At 38.2% G+C, this 27,315-nt stretch overlaps 1 protein-coding gene across 2 annotated transcripts in view; it reads right to left on the bottom strand.

Moving 5' to 3' along the window:
* Nucleotides 1-4,089: 4,089 nt before the first annotated feature.
* GPAT3 (glycerol-3-phosphate acyltransferase 3) overlaps nucleotides 4,090-27,315 on the bottom strand; it is a 58,507-nt gene continuing 35,281 nt past the window's right edge. For both annotated transcript variants that reach the window (XM_032633767.1, XM_032633768.1), the window contains exons 4-13: nucleotides 23,737-24,007; nucleotides 20,417-20,491; nucleotides 19,798-19,887; nucleotides 17,170-17,263; nucleotides 12,656-12,771; nucleotides 11,765-11,820; nucleotides 11,134-11,219; nucleotides 10,144-10,272; nucleotides 9,564-9,643; nucleotides 4,090-5,314 (exon numbers count right to left, since the gene is read on the bottom strand). In XM_032633767.1, coding sequence (XP_032489658.1) covers nucleotides 5,203-5,314; nucleotides 9,564-9,643; nucleotides 10,144-10,272; nucleotides 11,134-11,219; nucleotides 11,765-11,820; nucleotides 12,656-12,771; nucleotides 17,170-17,263; nucleotides 19,798-19,887; nucleotides 20,417-20,491; nucleotides 23,737-24,007 — 1,109 coding nt within the window. In that variant the 3' untranslated portion in view covers nucleotides 4,090-5,202. The remainder of the gene's footprint in view (nucleotides 5,315-9,563; nucleotides 9,644-10,143; nucleotides 10,273-11,133; nucleotides 11,220-11,764; nucleotides 11,821-12,655; nucleotides 12,772-17,169; nucleotides 17,264-19,797; nucleotides 19,888-20,416; nucleotides 20,492-23,736; nucleotides 24,008-27,315) is intronic.

Raw genomic sequence — 27,315 nt, 5'->3', positions numbered from 1 at the left:
AAAACATTATGCAGAGAATTCAAAACCACCAGATGGCCTCATTTGGGTTTACAGGCTAAATTCTCACTATTTACATGGTTCAATAAATCTCAAGCCAATAAATTAAAGTGGTCCTGGATTGACTGTGCCCTAGAGCAGGGGTAGGCAAACTATTCCAGGTGAAGGGCCAGAGGGTGAATAGTTTAGGCTTTGTGGGCCATCCAGTCACTGTTGCAACTACTTAATACTTAACTCTGCTGCTGTAGCGCAGAAGCAAACACAGACAGTGAGTGAACAAATAAGTGTGGCTGTCTTCAATAAAATCTTACAGAAACAGGCAGAGCATAGGATTTAGCCTATGGGCTGTAGGCTGCTGATCCCTGATCTAAAGGCCTGAAGGCAGATAAAATTCCAAAGATGACACCATCATAAAAATTCTCTAACCACACAAAGAAATGACTCCATTAATGAGAAGCCACAGGGGGATAAAAAGACTCAGACTCGCAAAAGATCGAAGACTTTGGAATTGCAGGAAAAACATATAAAATCAATACACGTAAGATGCTTTAAAACTTATTGAAGAGTAAGCACTTTTGAAAAAGAATCAAATACTCAGGGAACTATATTCAATATCTTATAATAACCTATAATGGAAAAGAATCTGAAATAGATAGCTATCTATATGTATATAGCTATACTGGGTTGGCCAAAAAGTTCATTTGGGTTTTTCTGTAAGATGTTATAGCCAACCCAATACATGAATAACTGAATCACTTTGCTATACACCTGAAACTAACACATTGTAAATCAACTGTACTTCAATTTAGGAAAAAAAAAATCAAATATACCTCATAGAAATGAGATATATAAAAACTGAAATTAAAGACTCAATGATGGGACAGAACAGTAGATTAGAACTGAAGAATTAGTGAAATGGTACAATCATAAGATTGTCCAGAAACAAGTCTAGCTAGAGGCAAAGAAATAGAAAATATAAAAAGGAGATTAAGAGACAGGTAGGATACAGTGAGAAAGTCTAATATTTGTTTAAGCAGACTTCTAGAAAGACAGGAGAGGGCAAATGGGAAAAAGACATTATTGAAAGGGATAACTGAAAATTGATGAAAAATACTAAACCACAGATGAGAAACCAACAAGTCACAAGCAAGATAAATAACAAGAAATCCACACCTAGATACATCATAGTGAAGTGGTAAAATAACAAAAACAAATAATCTTAAATACACTCAAAGAAATATTACCTTCAAAGAAGTAATATTTATGCCTGGTAGCTGACTTCTCAATAGAAACTATGGAATGACCCTTAATGTGTTTAGAGAAAAATAACTGTTGATATAAACATAAACTTCTATATCCAGCAACAACTTTCAAGAAGGTGTACAAAATAAATAAACTTTCAGAAAACAAAAACTGAATTTGCCACCAGCAGACTCTCAATAAGGAACGTGATCCCAGATGGAAGGATTGAGATAAAAGAGGTAAGGAATAAGAAAGAAAGTGGTCAACGTGTGGGTAAACGCTGACTATATAAAATAACCAAAGTGATGATGACAACAATGACTACGATATTTTGTGGGATTATATAAGTAATTAAAATGCATAATATCATATAAATTGGCAGGAGGAATGAATGACTGGAATTCAAGGTCCTTGTATTATTCAGGAGTATAAGGATAGTGATCAATTTTAGACTTTGATAAGTATGCAAGTTGAAATTTATAAAGTAACCACAGAATAAAAACAAATTAAGACCATTAGACTCCAATTTAAGTAGAGAAAATGGATAAAGTAATAAATCCAGTGGAGGGCAAGAAGAAGAGAGAGATTTTTAAAAATGGAAGAAAGAGAAAGCACAAAACAAGATTAAAAATAAATCCAAATATGTTATTACACTAAATGTAAGTGTTGCTCTCATACACTGCTGCTAGGTTGTGTAAAATGGCACAACCTTTTTGGAAATGTTTGGCTGCTTCTATGCTAAAGGTGAAATGCTCATACCCTATCCTGGAGCAGCCTTAATTCCTACTATACAAACAACTAGGGAAACTCTTGAGCATACCTAAAAAGAGGTATGCAAGCATATTTACAATAAGCTAAAAGGAACCCTACTGTCCATTGACTGTAAATGGAATAACAGTTTGTGATTTTTTCATACCTTCCAGGATCCAGTCATTTTCTACTTATTGGCCTGGTAACAAGCATGCAGGTATCTATTTTTATCACTGCCCTTAAAGTGTACCTGCACACCTTCATATACATTTGTGTGTGTTCTAGAATTTCACAATAAATAGAAAGAAGACAAGCGAGAATCAGAGAAGTAAGTTGTCAAAGGCTGACAAAGCTGATGAGTGCTAGAGCCACAATTAGAAAATGTCTTTATGACTCTTTATCTCATCTTAACCATTACTCCAAAAAAAACATCAAACACCAGTAGCATCAATTGGCTAGAAACCCGTGTTAAAAAAAGACAAAAGCAATCATATAGCTTTTGTCAAGTTCCTAATAGGGCCCCTAGTTTTCGGTACCAATCCCAGATCCCATCCTCCCCGCCAGCCTCCCAGCACAAGCTACTCAGACCCAGCAAGAAGCAGGTTAGATCTGCAGTACCACGTTTAAGAAAGTACCATATTTCAGAAACAACGACTGAGAGCAACTCTGGTCAAGAGGCAGCCCTCATGACCACAGTAACTTTTCTGTAGTCATGAGAAACCAATAGCCCTTATCATATATTTGCAGGTATCAACAGAACAACCCAAACGCAGCATGTGCACCGAGGGGATAATGGCAAATCACTAAGACAAAGTTGAGTTGGCCTTGGAAAGTCTGCTTATACAAGAAAACTTTCCTTGCCACTGTTCTTTGTCCCAGGCTGTGATCTGGGACTATTCCCCCTACACTCTGAGTATATTTGCTGATTCAGACATGGCTGCTCTTCCAGTCCCGGAATGTGCCAGGACATTTCAGAAACCCTTGGCATTCTTGAAACTCAATGTCTATAAATGTCACCAAGACAAAGGGTAGGACTAAAAAAAGGTAACCTCAAGGCTCAGTGAATGAATCTGTACAAGGGTTAGATGAAAGTTCTTATCTAATGGGATTTTTCTACCAAATCCTGCCTACCCTTGATATCCCAATACAGTTACAGAAGACTCAGGAATACACACAATATTTCGGGCACAATATTTCTAAAGTGGGTATAAAATAATATTAGGGAAGGCAAGTCCAAAGGGAGTATAAACTAAATCTGAGCAGTATTTGCTTTCTAAAAACATGTTTTCAGTAACACTGTAATTCCTAAAACAACCTGAAAACTACCTACAAGAAGGTTCTGATTAAAATAGCATTAGATTTTCTAGTGAATACATGACAGCATTATTACTTTCACAGTGCCCTTGGAAAGATACATATTATCAGTGTCCAAACAAAACAGCTGTTAGTTGTTCTATCAGCTTTTCTGAGAACTGACCCAATTAATAAAATGGACTTATTAATTCAAGCTATATTGAATATGAAAAGGAAAACGGAAAAGGAAATCTTCTGAGAAAAAACAAATAAGACAAAGAGTCACCCCAACATACATATTTGGGTTTGCTGATTTTTGGTCAAGCTCACCCTCAGGAGAGTTTTTGTTTGTTTTGGGTGGGGGCAAAGGTTAAAGCAAGAACAAAGGGAAAAGATGGGAGGAAGTGAGAAGAGAAGGGTAGCTGACCAAGATGGTCAACTGTTCCACAAATCTTCCCTTGGGATCAAACTCCTATAGCTTGATAAGAAGAATACACACTGATAGCGTTGGCAGGCCTACCTAGAGTCAGTTAAGAGAGAGTTGCCTGAGTTCACCTGCAAAAGAACGGAATCCAAGGGTCAGAGTCCAGACAACTAGGCTAAAAAAAAAAAAGAAAAAACACACCAAAACCAGCGGTTCATGTTTCTCATTTCCCAGATGTTCCAGCCCCAGAAAATCTAACTCTGTCATTGAAATGAAAAACAAACAATCCTTGTTTGTAATGGAAAAGAATTTAACTTACTCAAAATCAGAAGAGGGTAAGAGGGTAGAGGTGCAGGGAAAATAATGCAACAGACATTTAGAAATATAGAATTTATTTATATTCACCGTAAGACAGTGTCACATTTTGTACATGGCTACCAGAAGAGGAATAACACTCTGATTGCACTAGATTGCTATCAACATTGCTTATTCTGCGGAGTCGGGAAACACATATTTTCTCCTTTAAAAAACTTAAGGCTCAGTTTCCAAAAGGTAATTTTACCACTTATTTTCCTGTTTAAGGAACTGGGAAAGTTCTGAAATAAAGAACAAAGGGGTGGAGGAGGAAGGACAGTGCCACACACTTCACTCACTCCCACCCCTGCTGAAGACACTCTGTGATCTGTGGTTTTGTCAAAGGCTCCTCCTATCTGAAATGTGTTTAGTTACAAGATCAAACAAATCAGTAGGTGGGAGAGGCCTTAGGTATGTACCTTTGGTAAACAAACGGGAAAACTAAAAACTTTATCACTAGTTGCTGGCTAACGTATGTTTATTTGCAAGTTGCCTGCAGATAAGTGTGCACACATAGTCATGTGGACTCACTTTCCTTTGGTAAAGCTCACCAAACAAGATGTCTCTTCTAACACACTAGTAAAAAGTATTTAATTTCCTTTCAACTTTCAGATCAAGTGGCCACAAAGCTGTCCTTTCTCCTAAATACTGTCTTCCATTTTTCTTTTCAACCTTGTAGTAGAACAAAACCATGATAGTAACTCAAACTGGTGTGTAATCCCTGTTTCAGTGATTAAAGAGAGTGGGAGGAAAGAGCGTGAGAAAGCTAATCGTGAACAAAGTTTGGGGTATTTTCTTGAGAATTACCATATCAACGAGTTCCCAAAGTGTTTTAGAAGCACGTTTTCCTGTATAAATATTTCATTCAATCTACAATGACATGATCATTTTACAAAAGAGAATCTGTTCAAATTCAGTAAACTACCTTACAGTTCATGAGGCTAATGCTATAACAACAACAAAAGCCAAAAAGGGCACTGTGGGTTCTGCCTCTGGCATCAAGAGGTAGAGACAATCACTGGGTAGAAAAGATTAACAATAAAAAACAAAAATGGTAAAACAAAACAACACGCCCTCCCCTCAAAAAAATACTCCACCACATTCCATTTCTAAGGACTAGTTCTGGAAAGCCTGGGTGGCATTCAGTCTAATTCCGAGTTGAGAGATCCATTGCCCACAATCATCTTGCTGTAATTCTTCTGCTGCTCTTCCTTAAAGGTGTCCTTCACCTTGGCTCTCTTCAGCCCTCCATCCCTGAGAACAGAAAGACAAATAAATAAAAGATACTCCCAGCAGCGACTTAAAAGTGTTACCTATTAATACATGCTGCACGGGGCCATGACATTTAGCAGCTGGTCAGCGATTAGGCAAAAAACACTGGATTTGGAAGCAGAAGGAACCAGATTTCAATCTGCTCTGCCACTCAATCAGACCTGTGTTACTTTAAGGCAGGAACAATCTCTCTGATGTTTGACTAACATAAAACAATCTCTCTGCTCAGTTTCTTTTTATAAGTTAGGGCTGCTATATTCAATATTTGGATACTGTATTAAAACTAGGATTGTTTACCTATCTTTTCCCCCAAGGAAAGTAAAGTACTAGGTATTTTTTTTTTTTTTTTTTTTTTTTTTGCGGTATGCGGGCCTCTCACTGTTGTGGCCTCTCCCGTTGCGGAGCGCAGGCTCCGGACGCGCAGGCTCAGCGGCCATGGCTCACGGGCCCAGCCGCTCCGCGGCATGTGGGATCCTCCCAGACCGGGGCACGAACCCGTGTCCCCTGCATTGGCAGGCGGACTCTCAACCACTGCGCCACCAGGGAAGCCCAGTACTAGGTATTTTTAATCTAAATCGACCTATATCTTACTAGAAAGCCATATGGAAAATTTTAAATAAACACACAAGAAATGGCGAGGATACTGAGTATGTGTGGGTAAATTCCTTAAAGAGAAATGGGTTCATCATTATTCAAATCTAATCCTATGTCTAACAAGTCATGTTTTTATTCAAACCACTATATTTCAAGTACTTATAATCTTCCATATTCCAAAACAGACTCAAAATAAAACAAGCAACAAAAACATAAACTGCATTCAACCAATAATAGTGCCTATGTAAGCAGCATTCCTTAATTCAGAGCCAGTGAATCTTTGAACTCTCTCCAGGGTGGAGAAAACAGACCTGCCTGGGTTATAAGTATTCTGTGTGCACTTCCTTCTTTAGACAACACAAAGAAACAACAAGCTGGAAGAGCTGGAAGGGGACTGGACTGTCAGAACCACTCTCTCTCTCCTAATCTCATGTTTTAGATTTTAGATTTTAACTCCTAGGAGAGCATGGACCAAGAACTTGCTTACTTTATACTCTGCCTGTTTAATTTTAACCCAGCTAAGCATGAATGTTTACCAAGTGCTCTCTAATGATGATGAATGGATCATAGGTTAGCCAGTGAACTCAATGCCATGAAGACAGTGACCTACAAACAGATGGCCGCCTGAGACAACTGCCATGTCCTGGCCTCTAAAGTCAAAACTAAGACATGGCCCACCAGGAGGTCCTCAACTTAAAAATAGACTCCGGTCCACAAATCTTCCAGGGGGTCAGTTGTAGGAAATTTCCATGAAATAAGGTTATAAGTTGTCGTTAGGTCTCCAGAATTGTCCACAAGAGCCTCTTTTATCCACATGAGCTGACTCTAACTATTCAGAGCGTCTCTGTGAATTCTGAATAGTAAGAACTAGGGAAGGGAGGGAGAGACAGAAGAAAGGCCATTCCTCCTTTCCTGAGGTCCAGGCCAAAACAGATAAAAATTCACAGTCAGCAACATTTGTCCTTGAGCATCCTGACATTATTTTTACACAATTCTCCCTCCCAAGCATTCCAGTAAACCTCACGCTGCTCTGAGCACCCCAGCTGTGACTTGCCACCCCTAGAGACTTTAAAGTTTTACCTAATTCCCCTTTGCAATGACAGCAGATCTTAGCTCTTAAGGAGGGCAGTAGCCATATATAAAAGCCACTTTAAGATGACACAATCAAATTCTCATTTAATCTAGGGGGAATAAAAATCTAGACATGTTAATTCATATCCAAATGACAAATACATCTGGAAAGGCAGTGAGCCTATTTTCTTTTTAAAGAAGAGTCCAGGTAATTAAAGGTAACTTTTTATTATTAAACTGCAGATGGCCTGATAAAAGGAAATTTTAAAACTCTGAGGATCATGTGTGCCATTTCGTTCAAGCCAATCTGACCGGGAGTCTGTCCTGGAGCTAACTCCCTTAGGTTATTTTTGTTTCGCAAAGGTTTCTTCCTTTCCTTGGTATCTGAGACTATAGATCCAAAGCTCTAAGCTTTTCATAATGGCTTCAAGGGCAGGAGCGGGGCTGGGATGTCAGGTTCAGAGGAAGGGGGATAAAGAGTAGAAAACAATGAACAAGGAAGAGGAAGCCCATTACACATATGAACATGGGTCACTAGGACATCCGTAAACTAGGACATTGGTAAGCCTGTCATTTCATGATGGTAGGATGTCTGCAATTTAGTTTCACATATTCCAGTTTAGAGAGTGTAATACAAATATTAGTCTTAACCTGTCTTAACCCTAGTCTTGACTTTAGGGCCCTAAAGTGAGTTGTCCTAAATCAAGAACTCATACTCCCAGAGTGGTCAACTAGGCATTTAATCAGAAGGCCACCCTCCAGAGGTGCCACTATAAGGTTTCAACTATCTTGATCTCCCATCAACCTCCCAAACTTTGTTAATTAGCATAATGAATTTTAGAAATGGGTTTTCACTGTAGAAATTAGTAGTTTGTTCATTAGCATGACAGATGCCAGAGACAGGCTTTCCTAGGTGAAATTAGTTGTATTCAAGGTATGTGAATGGATAAAATATTTTAGAGACATTCCCCACCCTTGCATTAAAGGGTATATAAGAATCTAGCCAGCCCTTCTTCCAGAGGCTTAATCCCTAAATAGTCCTACATTCCTCTGCCGGTTCAGAAGGCTTTGGTTGCCTGGCTGACAGACTGACTTGGTGAGCCATATCCTGCTCCTACAACATTGCCAAAATTGCCTCCAATGAACTTCTCAAACACCGAAAAGACAGCAGGACTTTATTACACTTACAGGACTTGAAGTATGGACTATTTTGTGCCAGTTTGCAAATCCTATGTCTGTGTGTGTGTAAGAATCAATCTCCTATTATAACCCTCACTGATACAGACTAAATGTTTGTGTGCCCCCCAATATTCATGTACTGAAGCCCTAACTCCCAATAATATGGCATTTGGAGATGGAGCTTTTGAGAGCTAATTAGGTTTCGATGAGGTCATCGGGGTTGGGCCCTCAAGATGGGAATAGTATCCTTATAAGAAGACACACCAGGGCTTCCCTGGTGGCACAGTGGTTAAGAATCTGCCTGCCAATGCAGGGGACAAGGGTTCGAGCCCTGGTCCGGGAGGATCCCACATTCCGCGGAGCAACTAAGCCCGCATGCCACAACTACTGAGCCTGCACTCTAGAGCCCGTGAGCCAAAGCTACTGAGCCCATGTGCCACAACTACTGAAGCCCACACGCCTAGAGCCCGTGCTCCGCAACAAGAGAAGCCACCACAACGAAGAGCAGCCCCCGCTCGCTGCAACTAAAGAGAAAAGCCCGTGTGCAGCAACGAAGACCCAACGCAGCCAAAAATAAATAAATTAACTAATTAATTTTTTTAAAAAGACACAACAGAGAACTTCCAGCCTTCAGAACTGTGACAAAATAAATTTCTGTTGTTTAAGCCACCCAGTCTATAGTAGCTTGTTATGGCAGCCTGAGCAGACTAATACTCCCACCTACAGTCAATCTTGCTCAAAGAAACAAAAAACTGAAGCCATAGATATCCATATCTAAAATATTTCGCTTATTTCCTGTCAAGTTTTTAAGTTTTCTTTAACACAGTTATAGCTGGAGTTAAATATGAACAAGTCTGTAAGTTGCCCCTTGCCTCCCAGGGCCCATTCCTCCAAACCCATTCTCACTTTCTTCTTCAGTGAAAGAACCCTAAATTTTAGCTTGACATGTGGCCATGCAGAACAAAGACTACATTTCCCAGATTCCTTTGCAGCAAGGTGTCAGTTCAAACAGATACAAGTGGAAGTGGCTTGTCCAACTTCCAGCCTGTGCTCTTAAAGACATGAATGTGTCCTTCTTGTTTTAGTTCTTCCCTGCTAGCCATTTTGCTGTACTCACTGGGTAGAGGTGGAGCAGCCATCTTGGACCATAAAGTAGAAGCACACCAAGGATGGTAGACCAATACAGAATGAGCTGTTATAGCAGTCTAGACTGCCTATGTTTATGTATGGGAGATGAAATTCTATCTTAGTTAAGCCATCGTTATGCTGTATAAGCCACTGTCAGTGTCAGCTAAACCTCCAGCTAACAAGCATAATAAATGACACTATTAAAATTGAGTTTTTTTAATTTAAAAAAAAGTGATAGTACTTATGAAAAATTTCTTACCAGGGAAGCTCAGTCAACCCTCCTTGTATGGCAATAGCAGACTTAACCCGGTTAGCAAACTGGACTGCATCTTCTCCTTCCTGGAAAAAAACAATCACAAGTACTTTCTTAAGACAGAGTTTTCAAATAATGCTTTCAAATGTCTCACAATCATTTAGATTTGTTTTAAAGTATAAGATTCATATTTTAGCTAAAATATGCTCTATTCTAAATCATAGCAAATATCATTTGTTCTATTAAGAAAATGCAGTGCTGTACTGTTTAATATTTTTATCACGTATATATATGTTTATTATGCTCTATATTAGCCTTATTCAAGATACAAAATTCTACAATACCTGCAGGTTCAAGAAACCAATGGCAATTGTAAAAACTATTATGGAAAAGAGTATCTGAATATAAAACCAGCTTGATTTTGAAGAGAGCTAGGTATATATACTTTTTAATGACTAATGCTGAGAAAGCAGAAAGTCCAACTGTAGCTAATGTGAGGAAGGGAGACACCCAGGTTTTCAGATAAAGGTTTTCTTGCCTTTATCTGACTAGATAAAGCACCAAAGACCAGCAGTCTATGGCATACCTCTCTGGTCATGGGGGGCATGTACCACACATCACAGACAATTGCCCAGCTGGTCATCATTCGAAGCAGGTAGCTCACCATGTTGTATTTACTACTGTTCCAAAATGCATCACCAAACTGAGGATTATACTGAGAAAAGAGAAAAGAAAATGCATTCCAGTTAGGAATTTAGTGGCAGTTTCTCTTATCCATGTCAATGGATGATAAGCCAAACATCTCTATCAGACCCCCCAAAAAAGAGAAGCTACTTCACTTGACAGAAAGGATCCAAAGAACAAACTAGATGTAGAAAACAAATTTATGGTTACCAGGGGATAAGAGGGGGAGAGAGAAATTGGAAGATTGGGGTTGACACATATGCACTACTGTATATAAAAGAGTTAACTAATAAGGACCTACTGTATAGCACCGGGAACTCTACTCAATACTCTGTAATGACCTATATGGGAAAGGAATCTAAAAAAGAGTGGATATGTGTATTTGTATAACTGATTCAATTTGCTATACATCTGAAACTAACACAACATTGTAAATCAACTATACTCCAATAAAAATTAAAAGAACAATTAAAAAAACTACACTCCATTAAAAATTTAAAAAACAAACAAACAAAAAACCCAAAGAGCAAACCAGGCCATATAACTCACCTGACTAGAGCCAGAGAGCACTGATACAGGAGGGTTATTGACATGACTCTTAAATATCTGTCTTCCCACTTAACTGGAAGGTGGGTGAAAGAAGGAACAGTATCTGTTTTGCTTATCATGGCGTCCTCAGTACTCAGACACTGGCCTGGCACACAGTACCACCCCACATATCTATATACATAACTCAGTAGAGAGAAAAAGTGATCAAGCAAATGGGGCAATTGGTCAATCTGAGTAAAGAGTCCACAAGTATTCCTTATTCTTGCAAATTTTAAGTTTGAAATTATATCAAAATGACACTACCAAGTCACTGCCCTCTTTTGGGGGGGTGAGGGCGTTTTACCTTAATGGCAACTGGATATATGGTTCCTCCAATTTCAAAGCTTCCCTTTTTAAACATCATGACTGAAGTATTGTTGATGCAAGTTCCTGTAAGGAAAGGGAGTAGAGGGTGAATATTTTTTAAAGCAGTCATTTTTAAAATGAATCATTTTGATATAAAGTAATTTAAAATATTCAAGTCATATCAAACTACAGATTTTTTTTAAAAAGAAAAAAATTACAGATATTTTATTATTATTTTACAAATCAATTCCTGCTTAAGTAGTAGTAATTTGACAGTTCTAAGCAGGTTTAATAATGAATTTTTAGCTTATTATTGGCTACTCTAAAGATACAATTTCCTCATGACAGGTGACAATTTCAGCACATCTTAAAATAAGGACTTTAAAAAGTTATGGACAATACCTTTCTAAGTTCATTACCCAGAAACAACTTCTAAGGTCAAAAAGGTACCAGGACTTCCATCAGATCTCAAAAGAAAGCAGGGAATTACTAGCTCAGAGGCCGTCCCATCCCTACAGGACAGCATAGATCTGAACTAAGAATGCCAATTCTAGAACAATCCAATTCCTCATATACTTTCGGTACTTGTTAGCAATTATAGCTTGGTAATAAGCACTGTCCCTTCTTACCTTCAGGAAAGATTAATATGGGTAATTTTTTCTTATCAGCAATATGTTCTCTTAGTCTGTGAAGAAACAAAAAGGATCAAAATTATACCATAAAAAAGAGAGAGGTGGGAATCCTTTTTGGTATTCTTTACTCTCTACTAACAAAGATATACTTGTAAAGCAATAAGGAGGAAAGAAATAAGATACAAGTAAAGAAAATAAACTCAAGTTGGTCCCTTTCTAAAAAATGTGTAAAGGTTGGTAAAGCTGAGATAGAGAGATTACAGCTGCCAGAGTATATACTGCTGCTCAGTAATCTCAAGATGGGGAACAGTTTTCTAACCTTAAAGAGATTTCAACAGGTACTTTCCATTTTACTTTTAAAAGCATGGTCCACCTTCATCTTTACAGCAATGATCAGAGTGCCTTCAGTTAAAGGCCTCAGGTAAAAGCTGTTTCCAAACAAAGGTTTCTGGTAAACAACTGTACCCCAAGCCCCAGGAGTTCCTTCTCCTGTTCCATAAATAGCATTAGCTCTGTCTGTCTCTACATGGATTTAAGTGATAACGGTCATTCAGCAAACACTTAATCCACCAGCCAATGGTTACCAATTATTACCTTCAAGGTAGTAATTTTCAACTTTAAAAATTCAGTGACTGGACTATATCTAAGTCATGGCAATGTAAATGTATGGGCCTTCTAATCTCATCATGTATCCCACTATGACTACAGAATTCAAAAATTTTTTAATTTAGTTAAGACAGGTGATTCACCAGAAAAGGCCAACCACAAATAGAGCTCCATATGTTTTAGTTTTAACCTTTAGTACTGCTCTGCCTTCTTTGGCAGGAAGACCAAGGCTTGAAAGATTTTATGCTACCCCAATGGATACTGTGTAATGATGCTGCTTACCTCTTAGTAACCAGGTGTCGGTCCTTCATTTCTGAGCGTTCAAACCAGACATGTGGACAAGCCTTGACCATAGCTCTCTGAATAATTCCCATCAATCCACCATGAACCTGGCCAACCTAGAAGGACCATGAGAAAAAAATGCAAAGGCATAGCTGTCCAAAGAAAGCCTTTTTTTCTTTTTAGTACCAGTAAGTTCCTATTCCCCACTCAGAGAAAAGATTGGCCTTCTTCTACTGATTGAAGTTCTTAGTCTGTTCAAAGGACATGACTGGCCAAATATAAGCACAAAGTATTCTTTAGTAGCGCCTTTGAATTTTAAGCTATGTTGCTATACTAGCTTTACTCTAGCTTTAAAAAGTAGAGGTCTTTCAACTCAGTCAAGATAAGGGAAATACAAATTAAAACTACACTGAGGGACTTCCCTGGTGGCACAGTGGTTAAGACTTCACATTCCCAAGGCAGGGGGCCCAGGTTCGATCCCTGGTCAGGGATCCCTGGTCAGGGATGCCTCCCACATGCATGCCTCAACCAAGAGTTCGCATACGACAACTAAGGAGCCCAAGTGCTGCAACTAAGACCCGGCACTACCAAATAAATAAATAAATATTAAAAAAAAAAAACTACACTAAAATACGATTTCTGACCATTCAAATCAACAAAGATTCAAAAGCTTGACAATGTGCTCTGAGCCAAGGCTGTGGGAAACAGGGACTCTCACACATTGCTTGGGATGAGGAGATTATAACACTCATAGCAGGAAATTTGGCAAATTTATCAAAACTACATATACATTTATCCTTCAACTCAATAATTCCAGTTCTAGGAATTTACCCTGAAGATATAGCTCCAACAAAATGGAAATATATATGCACAAAGTTATAACTGCATTATTTGTAATTGCGACATATTGGAAAATACCTAAATGTCCAAACAGAAGAACTTAGATGAATAAACCATGGTACATGCACACAATGGAGTACTATACAGCTAGGAAAAGAATAAGGTTGATCTCTATGACTGATAAGGAGTGATTTCTAGGAGATATTAAGTGAAAAAAGCAATTGCAAAAGAGCAAATAAAGTATGCCACTTTTTGTGTTAGATGGAAATATATACATGTATTTGTTTACCTCTACAAAAAGAAAACATATGCAAAACCAATGTAGTTGGAAACCTACAAGGATAGGAGGGAATGGGGTAGAATGGACATGGGTGGAGTGACTTCTATGAGTGTAGTTTTTTGTCTAGTTTTGACATTTCAAAGCATATTAATGTCTCACAGATTTAAAAAATAAATCAACAAGGATGCAACTAGCAAAGTGAAAGCAAATTTAAACAAATGAACCCAACTGTATTTCAAATGAATAAAAGAACACTGAAGGAAGGGGGAGGAAAAAAAAATCTAAGAAATTTACAAAGATAGTATTTGACCACATCTGCTCCATCTTGGGTGGGGTACCAAGAAATGCAAAATACCCTGAATTCTTTTTACAACATATTTTTCTTTTTGTAGTAAAACAGGTGAAGCAATTCTGAAGCAATTTTAGATGTATTATAGGATTGAGAAAATGAGTAAACATGTTGATATTGTTGGGAAAAAGGGTATTCACTGTGAAGAAAAGGGAGATATAAATATAGGTTGTGGAAAACTAAGAAAGAACTTGATGAATTGAATGAATTGTTACAGACTCAGATTTCTAATATTATATTAGTATTACACATAAATATGACATATAAACATAATAAAAGTAGAAATATTTTACACACATTTTTACATAGAGAGAGAGAAAGCAGCACATGAGAATGTAAATAATAAAGCATGGCACAAAATGTTACCAACAGGTATATGTGGATAAAGGGCATATGGATGTTCCATGCAACATTCTTATTATTACAATTTCTCTCTAAGTTAGAAAATATTTCTAGATTTTAAAAAAAAGTAGAGAGCTTTGTTTAGGAAGAAAAAAAAAAAACTCTGAAAAGGCACTAAGAAGAGATCTTGATGTATAGTTTATATTTAGCCAAAAGAGGGCAAATACAACCTCTGAAGGTTAGCTGTACAGTTCCTCCCACTTCTGCCTTCTGCTGCCTCTGATTTAAATCTGGTTGGCTTAGAAAGGATGGAGACGGGGGGAGGGGGTTGTGGGACAAAATAGTTGAAGAGGATTAAGAGGTACAAACTTTCAATTATAAAATAAATAAGTAATGGTATGTAATGTACAGCATAGAGAATATAGTCAATAATGTTGTAATAACTTTATATGGTGGCAGATGGTTACTAAACTTATAGTGGTGATTAATTCATAATGTATATGTGTTGAATCACTATGTTGTACCCCTGAAACTAACATGACATTGTACTCAAGTACAATTAAAAAATTAAAACTAAAAAAATAAATAAAGAAATCCAACTGGCTTTTGGTTTCTATCACTCAACCCATCAGAAAGTTCACAGGTTCTATGCTTTTCTAAGCCTTGGCTAATACTGTAAATTATACAATTGTATACTGCACCTGTAATTGCAGTTATATATGATCAAGAAGCATGGAAAATGCTAACAAAATTCTGAGGCCTTCAGTCACAAATGAGTTATACTCAACTCTTGTTGACCAGGACAGGGAATGAATATTGTATCAGAAACACAAAATCATGATTAGGCAAGTTGGTTAAGACGCTTGAACCTCTGCTTTCTCAACTACAACATCTCAGCCCTAACCCCTTTGGATTAACAGGGAAGGTCAAACACAATGGATGTGAACGTGCTTGTCCACATAGATGCAAGGAATTATTATATACACCCAGAAATGGGTGGGGTCTACCCAGGATTGTTAACATGAGGGTTTCTGGACGGGCTTTCTGGCGTCTCTGGATGGGCTTTCTGGGATTCATAAACATCTTGAAATTATACACAAAATTTTGTTTGTATGATGCAAATGTATGTTGTTGTTTTTCTAAAAAAAGGATACATAAATATTAACTGATTGCTAACCTAAAAAAGGTTAGGAACTACCAATTCCCATTAAGTCTTTTCAGAGTGGTGGTTAAAGCTTCCTCAAATTCAGAAAGAACTCCACAACTTAGAGAAATTTAATAACATGTTAAAATGTGTTTGCCCAAGAGTTATATATCTGAACTTGTGTCTTAGATTAAATATCTGGCAGTGAGCTAGGGGCTTTTACAAAGGTCTTTAAACCCCCCTCAATGACTGTATAAGCCACAGATTGTCAGCTACCAACACACATGCCAGCACTCCCTACTTGCCTGTCTGCAGCAGACACTTAAATCAACAGTGGCTCCCTTCATATGCCTACCTTTCCAGGAATGCACGCCAGACCATGAGTATCAGTCATAGGAGGAGGGGACTCAGAGGTACAAACTACTATGTAGAAAATAAATAAGCTACAGAGATACGTTGTACAGCACAGGGAATATAGCCAATATTTTATAATAACTATAAATGGAGTATAACGTTTAAAAATTGTGAATCACTATGCTGTACACCCGAAACTTATATAATACTGTACATCAACTATGCCTCAAAATAAATAAATAAATTAATTAAATAATGGCTCCCTTCAAATGCCTTCCCAGGAAAGCACACCAGACCATGACTAATAGTCACTAGAGCTGACACGTGAAATAAAATCCATCTGTTCTCTCTGAAGCCCAAGCCACCACAATGAGATATGAAAAGAAGATTCCCCAGGATTCCTCTCTCATTATTCTATTCACACACCTGCTTAGGGCATATTTACCACCAGCAGGAAAGAACATCTTTAGTGATCCTCCAAATTTTACTAGACATATACATAAAAGAGAGGAAGAAAATCTTGACAAGTTCTTCAGGGTGACAGAAAACACCCTTTGAATTGAAAACATGCCAGAAATGCCACAAAAAGGTCTTTTGAGGTATCTGATTTTTACTGTGGACTTTGTGGTTTGTTGATGGGTTTTTTTTCCTTTTCTTTTCTTTTGCGGCTGTAGGCAAGAACTGAGAAAGGCAATGTGATATATATACCTGCCTTCCTTGCTTGACCTTCATTAAAGGGACAGGGTTTTTTTCTTTAATTGCATATGACTCCCTGAAGGGAGACAGAACTAATTGGCTGGTGAGGGATTTGTACAGCTCTAAGGAGGAAGACTTTAACATCTCAAAGTGTCATTAAACATTGCAGGGATTTTTTTTTAAACTTTTTTTATTGCTTGTTAAACATTGCAGGGATTTTACAGGCAAGATGGTATCAACTTTATAAAGTCCAATCATGCTCAAGTATGTCTACATTTCATTAAGTTAATTTCTTACTACCTTAAATATAATGGCTGTTTTCCTTCTTTTTCTTGCACTATATATTCCTCATGTAAATATATTAATATTGATAACTTATATACTTACATAGTATAACACTGTCACTTTCTAATATAAAACTAACTTTCTGATTTGTGCCAAAATAAAACAAAAGTTTGAACAATCCACAACACATGCAATTACTTGAAATATCAACGCGTTGTTCTTACCATAGCATAGCACCCATCCGTTGTCAAGATCAAAACATCTATCGGTGAAGTATGGTTGGCAACACAAATGCCTCCCTTCTGGGGTCTGTACTGCCTGCAATTACAAACAACGGTTAATACTAAATCTTGAAAAATGGGCACTATTTTGCAGAACAGCATGTAGAAATTCACGCTATTTTGTTTTTAAAAGTACACTAAAAAAATAAAGTTTCAAAGTATACGGGTTCATCTTAAAAAGGTTGTCTCCAGGCAGTATGATGGGAGGCGGCTAAGAGTATAGGAGGAGGGGCCCATGTTTTCCCTTTACATACATTTATATCACTTTTCTGTAATGATCATATTGTCCTTTTATGATGAAAAAATAATTTTAAAACATTAGACTGAATTACAAAGATTCCATAACTTTAATAAACTTTGTGATATGTAAGTTTTACTTATTTTACCATAAGTATTTTCACATTATTTCAATCTTCATAAGTATCACTTTCAGTGGCTTCAGGATGATCCAGAGTAAATTCACTGTAGTTTCCTCCTTCCTATCCCCCTAAAACAGAGGTTGGCAAACTCTTCTTATCAGGCCAGAGAGTAAATACTTTAGGCTTTGCAAGCCAGCCAATCCCTGTCAAAACTCGACTCTGCGGTTTTGGCACAAAGGCAGTAACAGATAATACATAAATGAATGAGCATGGCTGTGTTCCAATAAAACTTTATTTACAAAAATCAGATGGCAGGCCACATTTCGCCTACAAGCCCATAGTTTAGTGTGCCAACCTCTGTCCTAAAGTTCAAGTGGTATTTCACACTAATGAAGCAAAGTGGTTTTCTTTGGACCCATACAGAGAAGAAAGGGAACCAAATGCATAACAACGTTAGTAGGTTTTCCTTAAAATTAGAAGCAATTCTACAATAGGTTGTGAACTCCTCTCCATGTAATTAAAGCTCCTTTTCTGTAGAAGACGTTTCCTCTAATCATACTTTTAACAAAACATTTTCTTCTAATCCTCACCCCAAAACTCACAGCCCAATCACAAATCCTGTAATTTTAGAAATTTAAGGGGCCTTTTATGTTGGTAACACATGGTAAAGCCAAATGATGAAATGTTTCCCTTCTAGAAAAAAGACACAAACATCCAGTCACACAGATATAGGGAGCAAACGAGTGGTTAAAAGTGTGTGTTGGGCTTCCCTGGTGGCACAGTGGTTGAGAGTCCGCCTGCCAATGCAGGGGACGTCGGTTCGTGCCCTGGTCTGGGAAGATCCCACATGCCGCAGAGCGGCTGGGCCCATGAGTCATGGCCTCTGAGCCTGCGCGTCCGGAGCCTGTACTCCGCAACGGGAGAGGCCACAACAGTGAGAGGCCCGCGTACCGCAAAAAAAAAAAAAAGTGTGTGTGGCAGGGTTATCACAGGGGTGGAGAGTGGGAGGTGCAAACTACTGGGCAAAAGACAGGCTCAAGGATGTGCTGTACAACACGGGGAATATGGCCCATATTTTATAATGACTGTAAGTGGCAAGTAACCTTTAAAAGTTGTATAAAAATTTAAAAATTCTTTTTAAAAGATCCAGTCAGTAAAAAAAGAGATGCTTGTCCTAGAACTTTTTAAATAATGATATTAAATATAAAAAAATAAAATTTAGTTTCCAGAAATGTAATTCAAAAACAATCAAAATGACCTCCATGTAGCTAATAACTTCACTTACTACCTTTCTCCTCTCTGATGAGGGGTGAGGTAAGCAGAATGCTGGGTTCTGTTTTAAGGCTCAGTTGTGGGATTTCAGAAGTGGCAGAGCTGAGACTAGAAACCAGACTCAGGATTCCCAAGTCTAGTCCTCTTTCCACCATTCTGCAGGCCTGTCACCTTCACCATTTAAAAATTTTTACATGGATCCAGTTTAAAACCTGACTCTCCCATTTACTAGCCACGTGAACCTAGACAAGCAAACCCAGAGCTTCCATTTCTTCACCCCGTAAAACAGGATAACACAGCACCTTCTCAAAGGGATGACCTATGAGAAGTACGGGCCTGGCCTGCACACCATAAATGCCAATTTATTAAGGTCATTACATGTTTATTATTATATTCCCTCTGCAAATGGATTGCTTTTGAAAAGTAGGGGGTTTTTTTGTTTGTTTTTTAAACATCTTTATTGGAGTATAATTGCTTTACAATGATGTGTTAGTTTCTGCTGTAAAACAAAGCGAATCAGCTATACGTATACATATATCCCCATATCCCCTCCCTCTTGCGTCTCCCTCCCACACTCCCTATCCCACCCCTCTAGGTGGTCACAAAGCACCGAGCTGATCTCCCTGTGCGGTGCAACTGCTTCCCACTAGCTATCTATTTTACATTTGGTAGTGTATATATGTCCATGCCACTCTCTCACTTCATCCCAGAATGTCCTCAAGTCCATTCTCTACGTCTGCGTCTTTATTCCTGTCCTGGCCCTAGGTTCTTCACAACCTTGAAAAGTGTTTTTGTGCACTGTTATGTCTGTGACGCTCTAAGCAGTAGGGATGAACACACTGAAAATACTCTTATTTCACCTGCTTCCTCCCACCCACTACTGTCAATCACATGCTGATTTACCTAGAGAAAGGCTGGCAAGAAGCCAGCAAATACTCACTTGTTATGATAATGAATGGTACCAGAGAGTGCACGAACACAGATCCTGCAGCAAGTCAGGTGGACCAGTTCACTCAGCCGGTTTCTGAGACTGAAGGAAAGAGAAAACATTTTATTGTGCAGCTCTGGGCACTCCCAAGAAACAATACAATAAAAGCTTCAATGTGCTCCTTGACAGCAGCATACAGTTCAATTCTCACTGTCTCGCTGAGGTATTTAGGACAAAACTCTAATGGAAAATGCTTCCACCCTGACCAACGATAAATCCTGACCAAGGACTAGCATGATAAAATTCCTGCCCAAGAAAGCTGAAGCTTCTTTGGTCTCAGCCTCATTAGCTTGACAATACTACAAGACTCTCTTGCTTTCCTTGAGTCCCTCAGTCCATTTGCTTCCTTCTCTTCATTTCCCCTTTTGAAAAGCAACTTCTGTCAATTTAAATGTAAGCATCATGGGAAATCAAGTAAGTACTATGAAGATGAAGTGAGTGGCATTTTAATACGCGTGCTGAGGCCATAAATTTGACGCAGTACATAGGAATCACACAAATATTCTCTTTGTGGACACAGCTAAGAAAACGGACAATCCTATTAATGGCTGGGAGGAAGGAAACAGTTCACCTGCTTTCTGGCAGCTGTCCAACCAGGGTAGTTCCTATAACCAAAAAACTGATCCCAATGAAAGCCAAGGTAACCCTGAAAAGGAAAAGAAACAGTAATGCAAAACCTAGTTGAACAGTAGGGGGAAAAGGGAAGGAATATAAAGTTCATAAAAAATTAAACTGTAAATAACTTGAGGAGCATCTACGCTATGCAATATGATGCAGCTATTCAAAGAATCGGGCAAATCTATAGATTCTGACATGGAAGAATGGTTCTTTGTACATTTTGAGAAAAAAAAAAGAGCAAACTTCAAAATAATGTGTAGAGTATGATACCATTTTCAAAATAACACCAAGCACACAACCAGTCTATAGATGCATATAGCAGGCCTGGAAATTTGTTCACAAAACTGCCATGTTCAATCTATGCAATCATCAAAGGGTTAAGTGGGCTAGTGAAGAGAATAAAAGTCTTGCCCTTCTGCTTTTCTGAAGTATTTTTAAAAATTTTTTTAAATATACACATATTACAACTTTTTTTTTTTTTTTTTTTTATGCGGTATGCAGGCCTCTCACTGTTGTGGCCTCTCCCGCTGCGGAGCACAGGCTCCAGACACGCAGGCCCAGAGGCCATGGCTCACGGGCCCAGCCACTCCGCGGCATGTGGGATCTTCCCGGACCGGGGCACGAACCCGTGTCCCCTACATCGGCAGGTGGACTCTCAACCACTGCGCCACCGGGGAAGCCCTTAACTTCTTAATATAATAAAAGAGTTTTATGCTGTATAAAGGAGTCATTTCAGGTTGAAAGTAGTTAACTTACTTTGTTTGAGATACTTTGGTGTGGCATGGTGAGGTTGTAAAAGGAAAATACCTTGCAAAGGTCTGAAAATAACTTGTTTTTCTATGCTTTTTAATGATGGGGGGAAAAGGGCACAATTCAAATTTTCCTCAAAGAAATTTATAGCAAATGATGAGAAAGTTTTACTTAAAGGCTCTTTCATAATAAGAGCACCAAGTTATATCACCATGTAGGAATCCTTCCATGCAAATCTAAGTGTGGTTCCTTTGTGTGGTTCTAGATAGCTCAGAAGTTAGTAAACAAGGTGACAGACAATATCTCTCATTTCCACAGACACTTTCTCATTTTTGAAAAATGCTTTTACTTCCAAAAGGTAAGAGTCATTCTTAGAAATGTAAATAGAATTACTCAAAAAGAAAAGGCTGAGATTTTATACCTTTCAAAATAAATGGGGCTTCCTTATAAAGGCCTTGTTAAGTTGTTAAACCTTGTTAAAGTCTTGGTTTAACACCTTTTAACACAGCGATTTGAAGGTCTGATTCAGTTTTTCTTTGGATGCCATATTTTCATGTCAGTCACTAATGCAATAACTAAATGACTGCTTAATCTCATCCATCGATTACACAAAAGTTTTAAAATAATGTTGTACCATCTTGTCTTAATGAGAATCACTTGTTCCTACACATTAAATAAGAAGAGGTTATATATTTTAATATGTTTAACAACTGGGTTCAAAACTATTGAACATTTTTATTTGCTAAATTAACAGAAAATTCTGTTTTCCAGTCTCAGTGAGCCAACATGAGAGTTCTCACAGATGACACAAGTTTTCTGCCACAATCTGTGTTGCTTAAGAGCTTTACTGAGATACAATTCACATGTCATACAATTCACCACTTAAAGTGGCAATTCAATAGTTTTTGCCACATTCACAGAGTTATTCAACCATCAACACAATTTTAGCACAATCTATTTTTTAAGTGCTCACTTTGTAGCAACTGCTTCTTTTAAAAAGCATTTACAAAGCAATTCTTTCCCATGAAGAGTATGTACTAAGAGTAGGAGCCTCAATTCTGCCATTTTCTTCTTGTTCTTGGCTGCTTATATTACTGGATTATCCTAAATCTGTGGTTTCTTTGCAAGAATCTTTTATGTCACGTATCTATTTCATGAGCATTAATTTAAACTAGATAATAGAATCATATCACTATTTGGTGGGTACCCCCAGCAAGTGAAAGCTAACCAACATATGAGGGCATCTCAAGTACTCTGGGCTGTAAAATCCTCACTCTTTCTTCAGGTTGCCTTGGATACGGTGCCTGACCCATGGACCAAGTGAAGATGTAAGAGCTCATCTATATATTCAACTTTACTGAAATTTCATTACTTTATAAGAATAAAAATAAAATCAATGGATGCACTAATTATAAATAGACTAGAAACTTCTAATAAATAAAAGCTGAAACATTTCCCAAACACAACAATGGATAATCTTGTGCATCCCCAGAGTGCATGAACCCCACTTTGGGAACACTGGCTTAATGTTCAAGCAAGTGTGTCCTAATTTCACTTTGTTATCACAGCTGAAATGATTCTCCAAAGACATACCCCAACATGTACACAGTGGCAACATGAGCACAAGAAAAGAGAAAGAGCTTCTTAGAAATGTGCCTTTGCCTACACTTAAGCAATCTCTTCCCGCATAATAAATCGGAATGAGGCAAGGATAGGCCACCCTAGGGATGGTAAAGAGGTTTCAACTCATGTGCCAATTTTAACTGGCTGGAAACAACTGCCTGGATAGCTGTATTGAGAGCACACCAAGGCCATGTCCAGGGAAATGAAGCAAGACAATCAACAGCAATATCATGCCTGGCACCCGTGCTACTACCTGCCATCACCACGCTAAACAGACCATAACCACTTCATCCCACTGCCCAGTGTCACCTCTTTAACTCACAATCCACACTGTGGCTCCAGTAAACTGGGCTTTGAGGCTACTTCCTCATGAGGGAGTACGCAAACTCAGAACCAAAACAGGGCCCAACTGGTGAACTTTTAATAAGAAAAGTGAGTGATCAAAATTGAACTAGGCGGAACAAATTCACCTTTCCAAATATCCCTCTCCTGTGTGGTAACCACTCTGAGGAATTTTTTTTTCTCCTGTGCAGCTATGAATGGCTACAGACCAGCCAAGAGAGGCAGTCACAGTTTGGATGACACTCTGGTGAATGTGAAACTGTAAATACTCTCTCTTCTTTTTTCTAACTTCCTTTTTCTATCCATCCTCAAATTTTCCATGACTGAAAGAGCAACATGGATGCAGTTAATATATACTGGATTCTGAATACACACTTCCATTTGGGAAAAATGTGAGAGAATAAATAATATGTTTTTGTGGAGGTCACGTTTAGTGGTGTTTTCTAAATGGGAAGGGGTGGGTTAGTATCATTAATACTCTCATGTGGCCATTACATACATGATTTAAAAAGAAAGCTGAACCAATTGTACCATCAAGTTACTGGGCAGGAGACGTACCTCAGAGGTAGTAGGACACAGTAGCGCACTATGACGCCCAGCACCCACACCATGGTGAGCTTCGGACTGATGTACTGGAAATTTACATTGGTCCTTGTGAGGAGATTCCATGACACTAGCTCCTCTGAGGAGAACCTCTGGGTCACTTCGTCTTCCACAATGGCTTCCAATCCCTTCTTGGAGAAATAAAACACATCAGACAGCTCAAAGTCCCTTCCTCGCAGACCAGACAGCCCTTTTTCCATGGGTGACTCATCTCTTTGGATAATACCTTAAAAGAAAGCATCAGGACATGAGAAAATGCCATAGGACAGAAGAACAACTGATCAAAGAGGCTACTTTAACTGTGCAGAAGACAAATAAATCTAATGGGTAACATGAAGCAGATTTCAGAAATAAAAGACAAGCAACTGAAGTGGGAAAAGAGGTAAAAATCCCTGAGTCTGCATGAAATGGCTTCTACCCAATGATTTCAATTCATTACAGAGGAATTTGGTCCTCAATAACCCTTTTGCTTGCATCTTCTCCCTACGAATCATTAGCAAAAGAACTCACAGAAACAAACTCTCCCCAAGTATAAATCTAGACTGTGTAGAAACAAAATTTATGTTTTCCCCAGATAAAAACTATAAAGCCATAAAGCAAGCAAAATGGCAGAAGGTATTACCACAAATAGCAAAAGTTTGATGTTTTTAATATGTAAAAATTATTTAATAAGAAAAACATAGGCTCCTGCAAAAAAGTAAGCAAAGTTCATGAACTGAATTCATAGAAAAAAGATAAATAGTTAATAAATATTTCAAAGCCTTTTTACTAGTAATCAAAGAAACATGAATCAGACAAAGAGTGGCCTATTTGCATGATCAAATCAGCAACATGTTTCTTTAATGATAAAGTTGAAAGACAGAAATGACACAGGTACTCTCATACTCAATTTGTACGAGTGTGGAACTGGGAGCAATTTTGTCAAAATCTGTTTGGCATGAAAAAACTAAAAGTAGTTTTGCTGATGAGTCAATAATTCCAATTCTAGGAACCTGTCATAAGAAAAGAATCAGAAACACAGGCAAGAGTGTTCACTGTAGCATTTTCATTATAATAGATCCAGACAGGGACTTCCCTGGTGGCACAGTGGTTAAGAATCCGCCTGCCAATGCAGGGAACATGGGTTCGAGCCCTGGTCCGGGAAGATCCCCCATGCCGTGGAGCAACTAAGCCCAAGCACCAAAACTACTGAGCCTGTGCTCTAGAGCCCGCAAGCCACAGCTACTGAAGCCCGCATGCCTAGAGCCCGTGCTCCACAACAAGAGGAACCAACGCAATGAGAAGCCCTTGCTCACCGCAACTAGAGAAAGCCTGCTCGCAGCAACGAAGACCCAACGCAGCCAAAAGTTAATTAATTAATTTTAAAAAATAGACCCAGACAATGAGATATAGTATATCCATTAATAAAAACTATAATGTTAAGTGAAAAAAGTCAGGATCTAAAACTATGGTTTGCTCTTAACTGTATGAAATATATATATAGTAAAAATGTCCAGAAGGAAACATTAAGTGGTTATCTCTAGGCAATAGGACTAGGTTTTCCTCTTTATACTGTTATTGTATTTTCCATAAAGAAAATAATTCAAAGATTTTTTAAAGTAGCATAAGTTTAGTAGATTGAAAAATGACTACTGCCACCCAGTTCTACCCACTGAATAAAAATAATAGATGAGAAGATCTTCAAAATAAAAAGCTATATACACAGTGACATGGCTATCCATTTGTCCCTATGGGGCATATCACAAATGAATTTACTTCTTACATTAATTAGAAAAGTCAAGACTTAAGACGTTAAGTTCCCTTTGATTTTCTCATTTTTCAGTTTACTAGGAAATCAATGAGGAAAGTGGAGACAGCTATGTTATCTACCCTCTGGAGAACTTGGATGTGCATCTGTAGGAGGAGCTGTAATATACCCATTTTTTGAAGGAATGGCAGCATAATGCACTGGAGTAGAAAGTGAAGAGGATCTGGAATCCAAAGTCAAGTTCTGTTAGGACAACCACCAGCTTGCTCTATGACCAGGGGTAACCAATAAGTCATCTCACTTGGTGTCCTCCTTTATAAAATGGGGGGCAGGGGGCTGGGAAAGTCCTTACAAAGGCTGAAGTTTTCTGATTTTACTTTTGAGTTTTTTGGTGGGTTTTGTTTGGTTTTGCCCACATGCAAAGCTAATACCTAACCACCTTAAGAATGACAGCACTAAAGTAAGTTCTTGAATGATCATTAGATTATCTTTTTCAGTAGCGTACTCCAAGTGGTTTAATCTCTCCTCATCTCTGCAAAGGGTTTAATCAGTATTAGAAAATGAACCAAGTAGTTTTGCTACTGAATTACCCTCTTGCTCTGTAGGTACTGCAGTACCACTGAGAGCAGGTTACTCAATCCGAGCACTGGCCAATATTTAGCAGTGCAAGAGTTTCATTATTTAGCAATGTATAGACTTTTTTTTATTAAGTCTAGAAGGGAAGAGATGAACAGTTACTTGGGAAATCGCTGAATGAAATACACTGGAGACAGGAGCCTGCCCTTCTAAAAAAATAACCTTTTTCAGAAGGACCAGAGATAAAAATACAAGTTCAAGTTGCCTCATATTATTTAACTGAGCCAGGAGAGAAGAGATCTGTAAACAGAAACCAACCCCTTAGCCACTACATATTTGATGTGCAATGTTTTCTCTGCCCTCTGACCTACTTTATTCTGTGTAACTCAAATAAAATATAACTCAATTTTATATTTTCCTTAAGCCTCTTTTGAAAAGTATGTGGGTAACTGCAATGTGGGTAACTGACGATTCATTTCCAGAATATATTAACATACAAAAAATTAGTAAGAAAAAGTCAAAGAATTCAGTTAAAAAATGCTTAAGTATATGGCAAGGAGTTCATAAAAAGAGTAAGCCTTAATGACTTACTTACTTTTAAATAAACATTTAAAAGGATGTTCAGCTTCCCTATAATCAGAGAAATGCAAAAACCACAATGAGATACTATTTCATACCCATGAAGATGGATAGAAAATTTTAATTGAATAATATCAAGTGTTGGTAAAGACCTGGGACAATGGAATGTAATTAGCACAACCACACTAGAAAACAATTTGGCACTGTCTAGTAAACTTAAAGATATTCACAGCCCAAGACCCAGCAACTCTACTTCCAGGTACACCGCAGAAGATCTGCGTTTAATAATTGCAAATATACAGAAAAACTGCAGTGATGGTTCACTTTACCCAGATCCACGAACTGCCAACGTTTTGTCACATTTGCTTTACTGTCATATCTCTGTATGTATAAAACGATACTATTTTCTGAACCACTTGAGAATAAATTGCAGACATCATGCCCCTTACCCCCAAATATTTCAGCATAGATTTACTTAGGACATGGAGCTTCACTTATTTAACCACAGCACTTTTTTTTTTTTTTTTTTTGGCCTTGCCCCGGCGCTTGCGGGATCTTGATTCCCCAACCAGAGATTGAACCAGGGCCATGGCAGTGAAAGCACCAAGTCCTAACTGCTGGACCACCAGGGA

This window comes from Phocoena sinus, chromosome 5, assembly GCF_008692025.1.
Source record: "Phocoena sinus isolate mPhoSin1 chromosome 5, mPhoSin1.pri, whole genome shotgun sequence".
In the NCBI taxonomy this organism is placed as follows: Eukaryota; Metazoa; Chordata; class Mammalia; order Artiodactyla; family Phocoenidae; genus Phocoena; species Phocoena sinus.
This window is presented reverse-complemented; position numbering and strand designations above follow the sequence as displayed.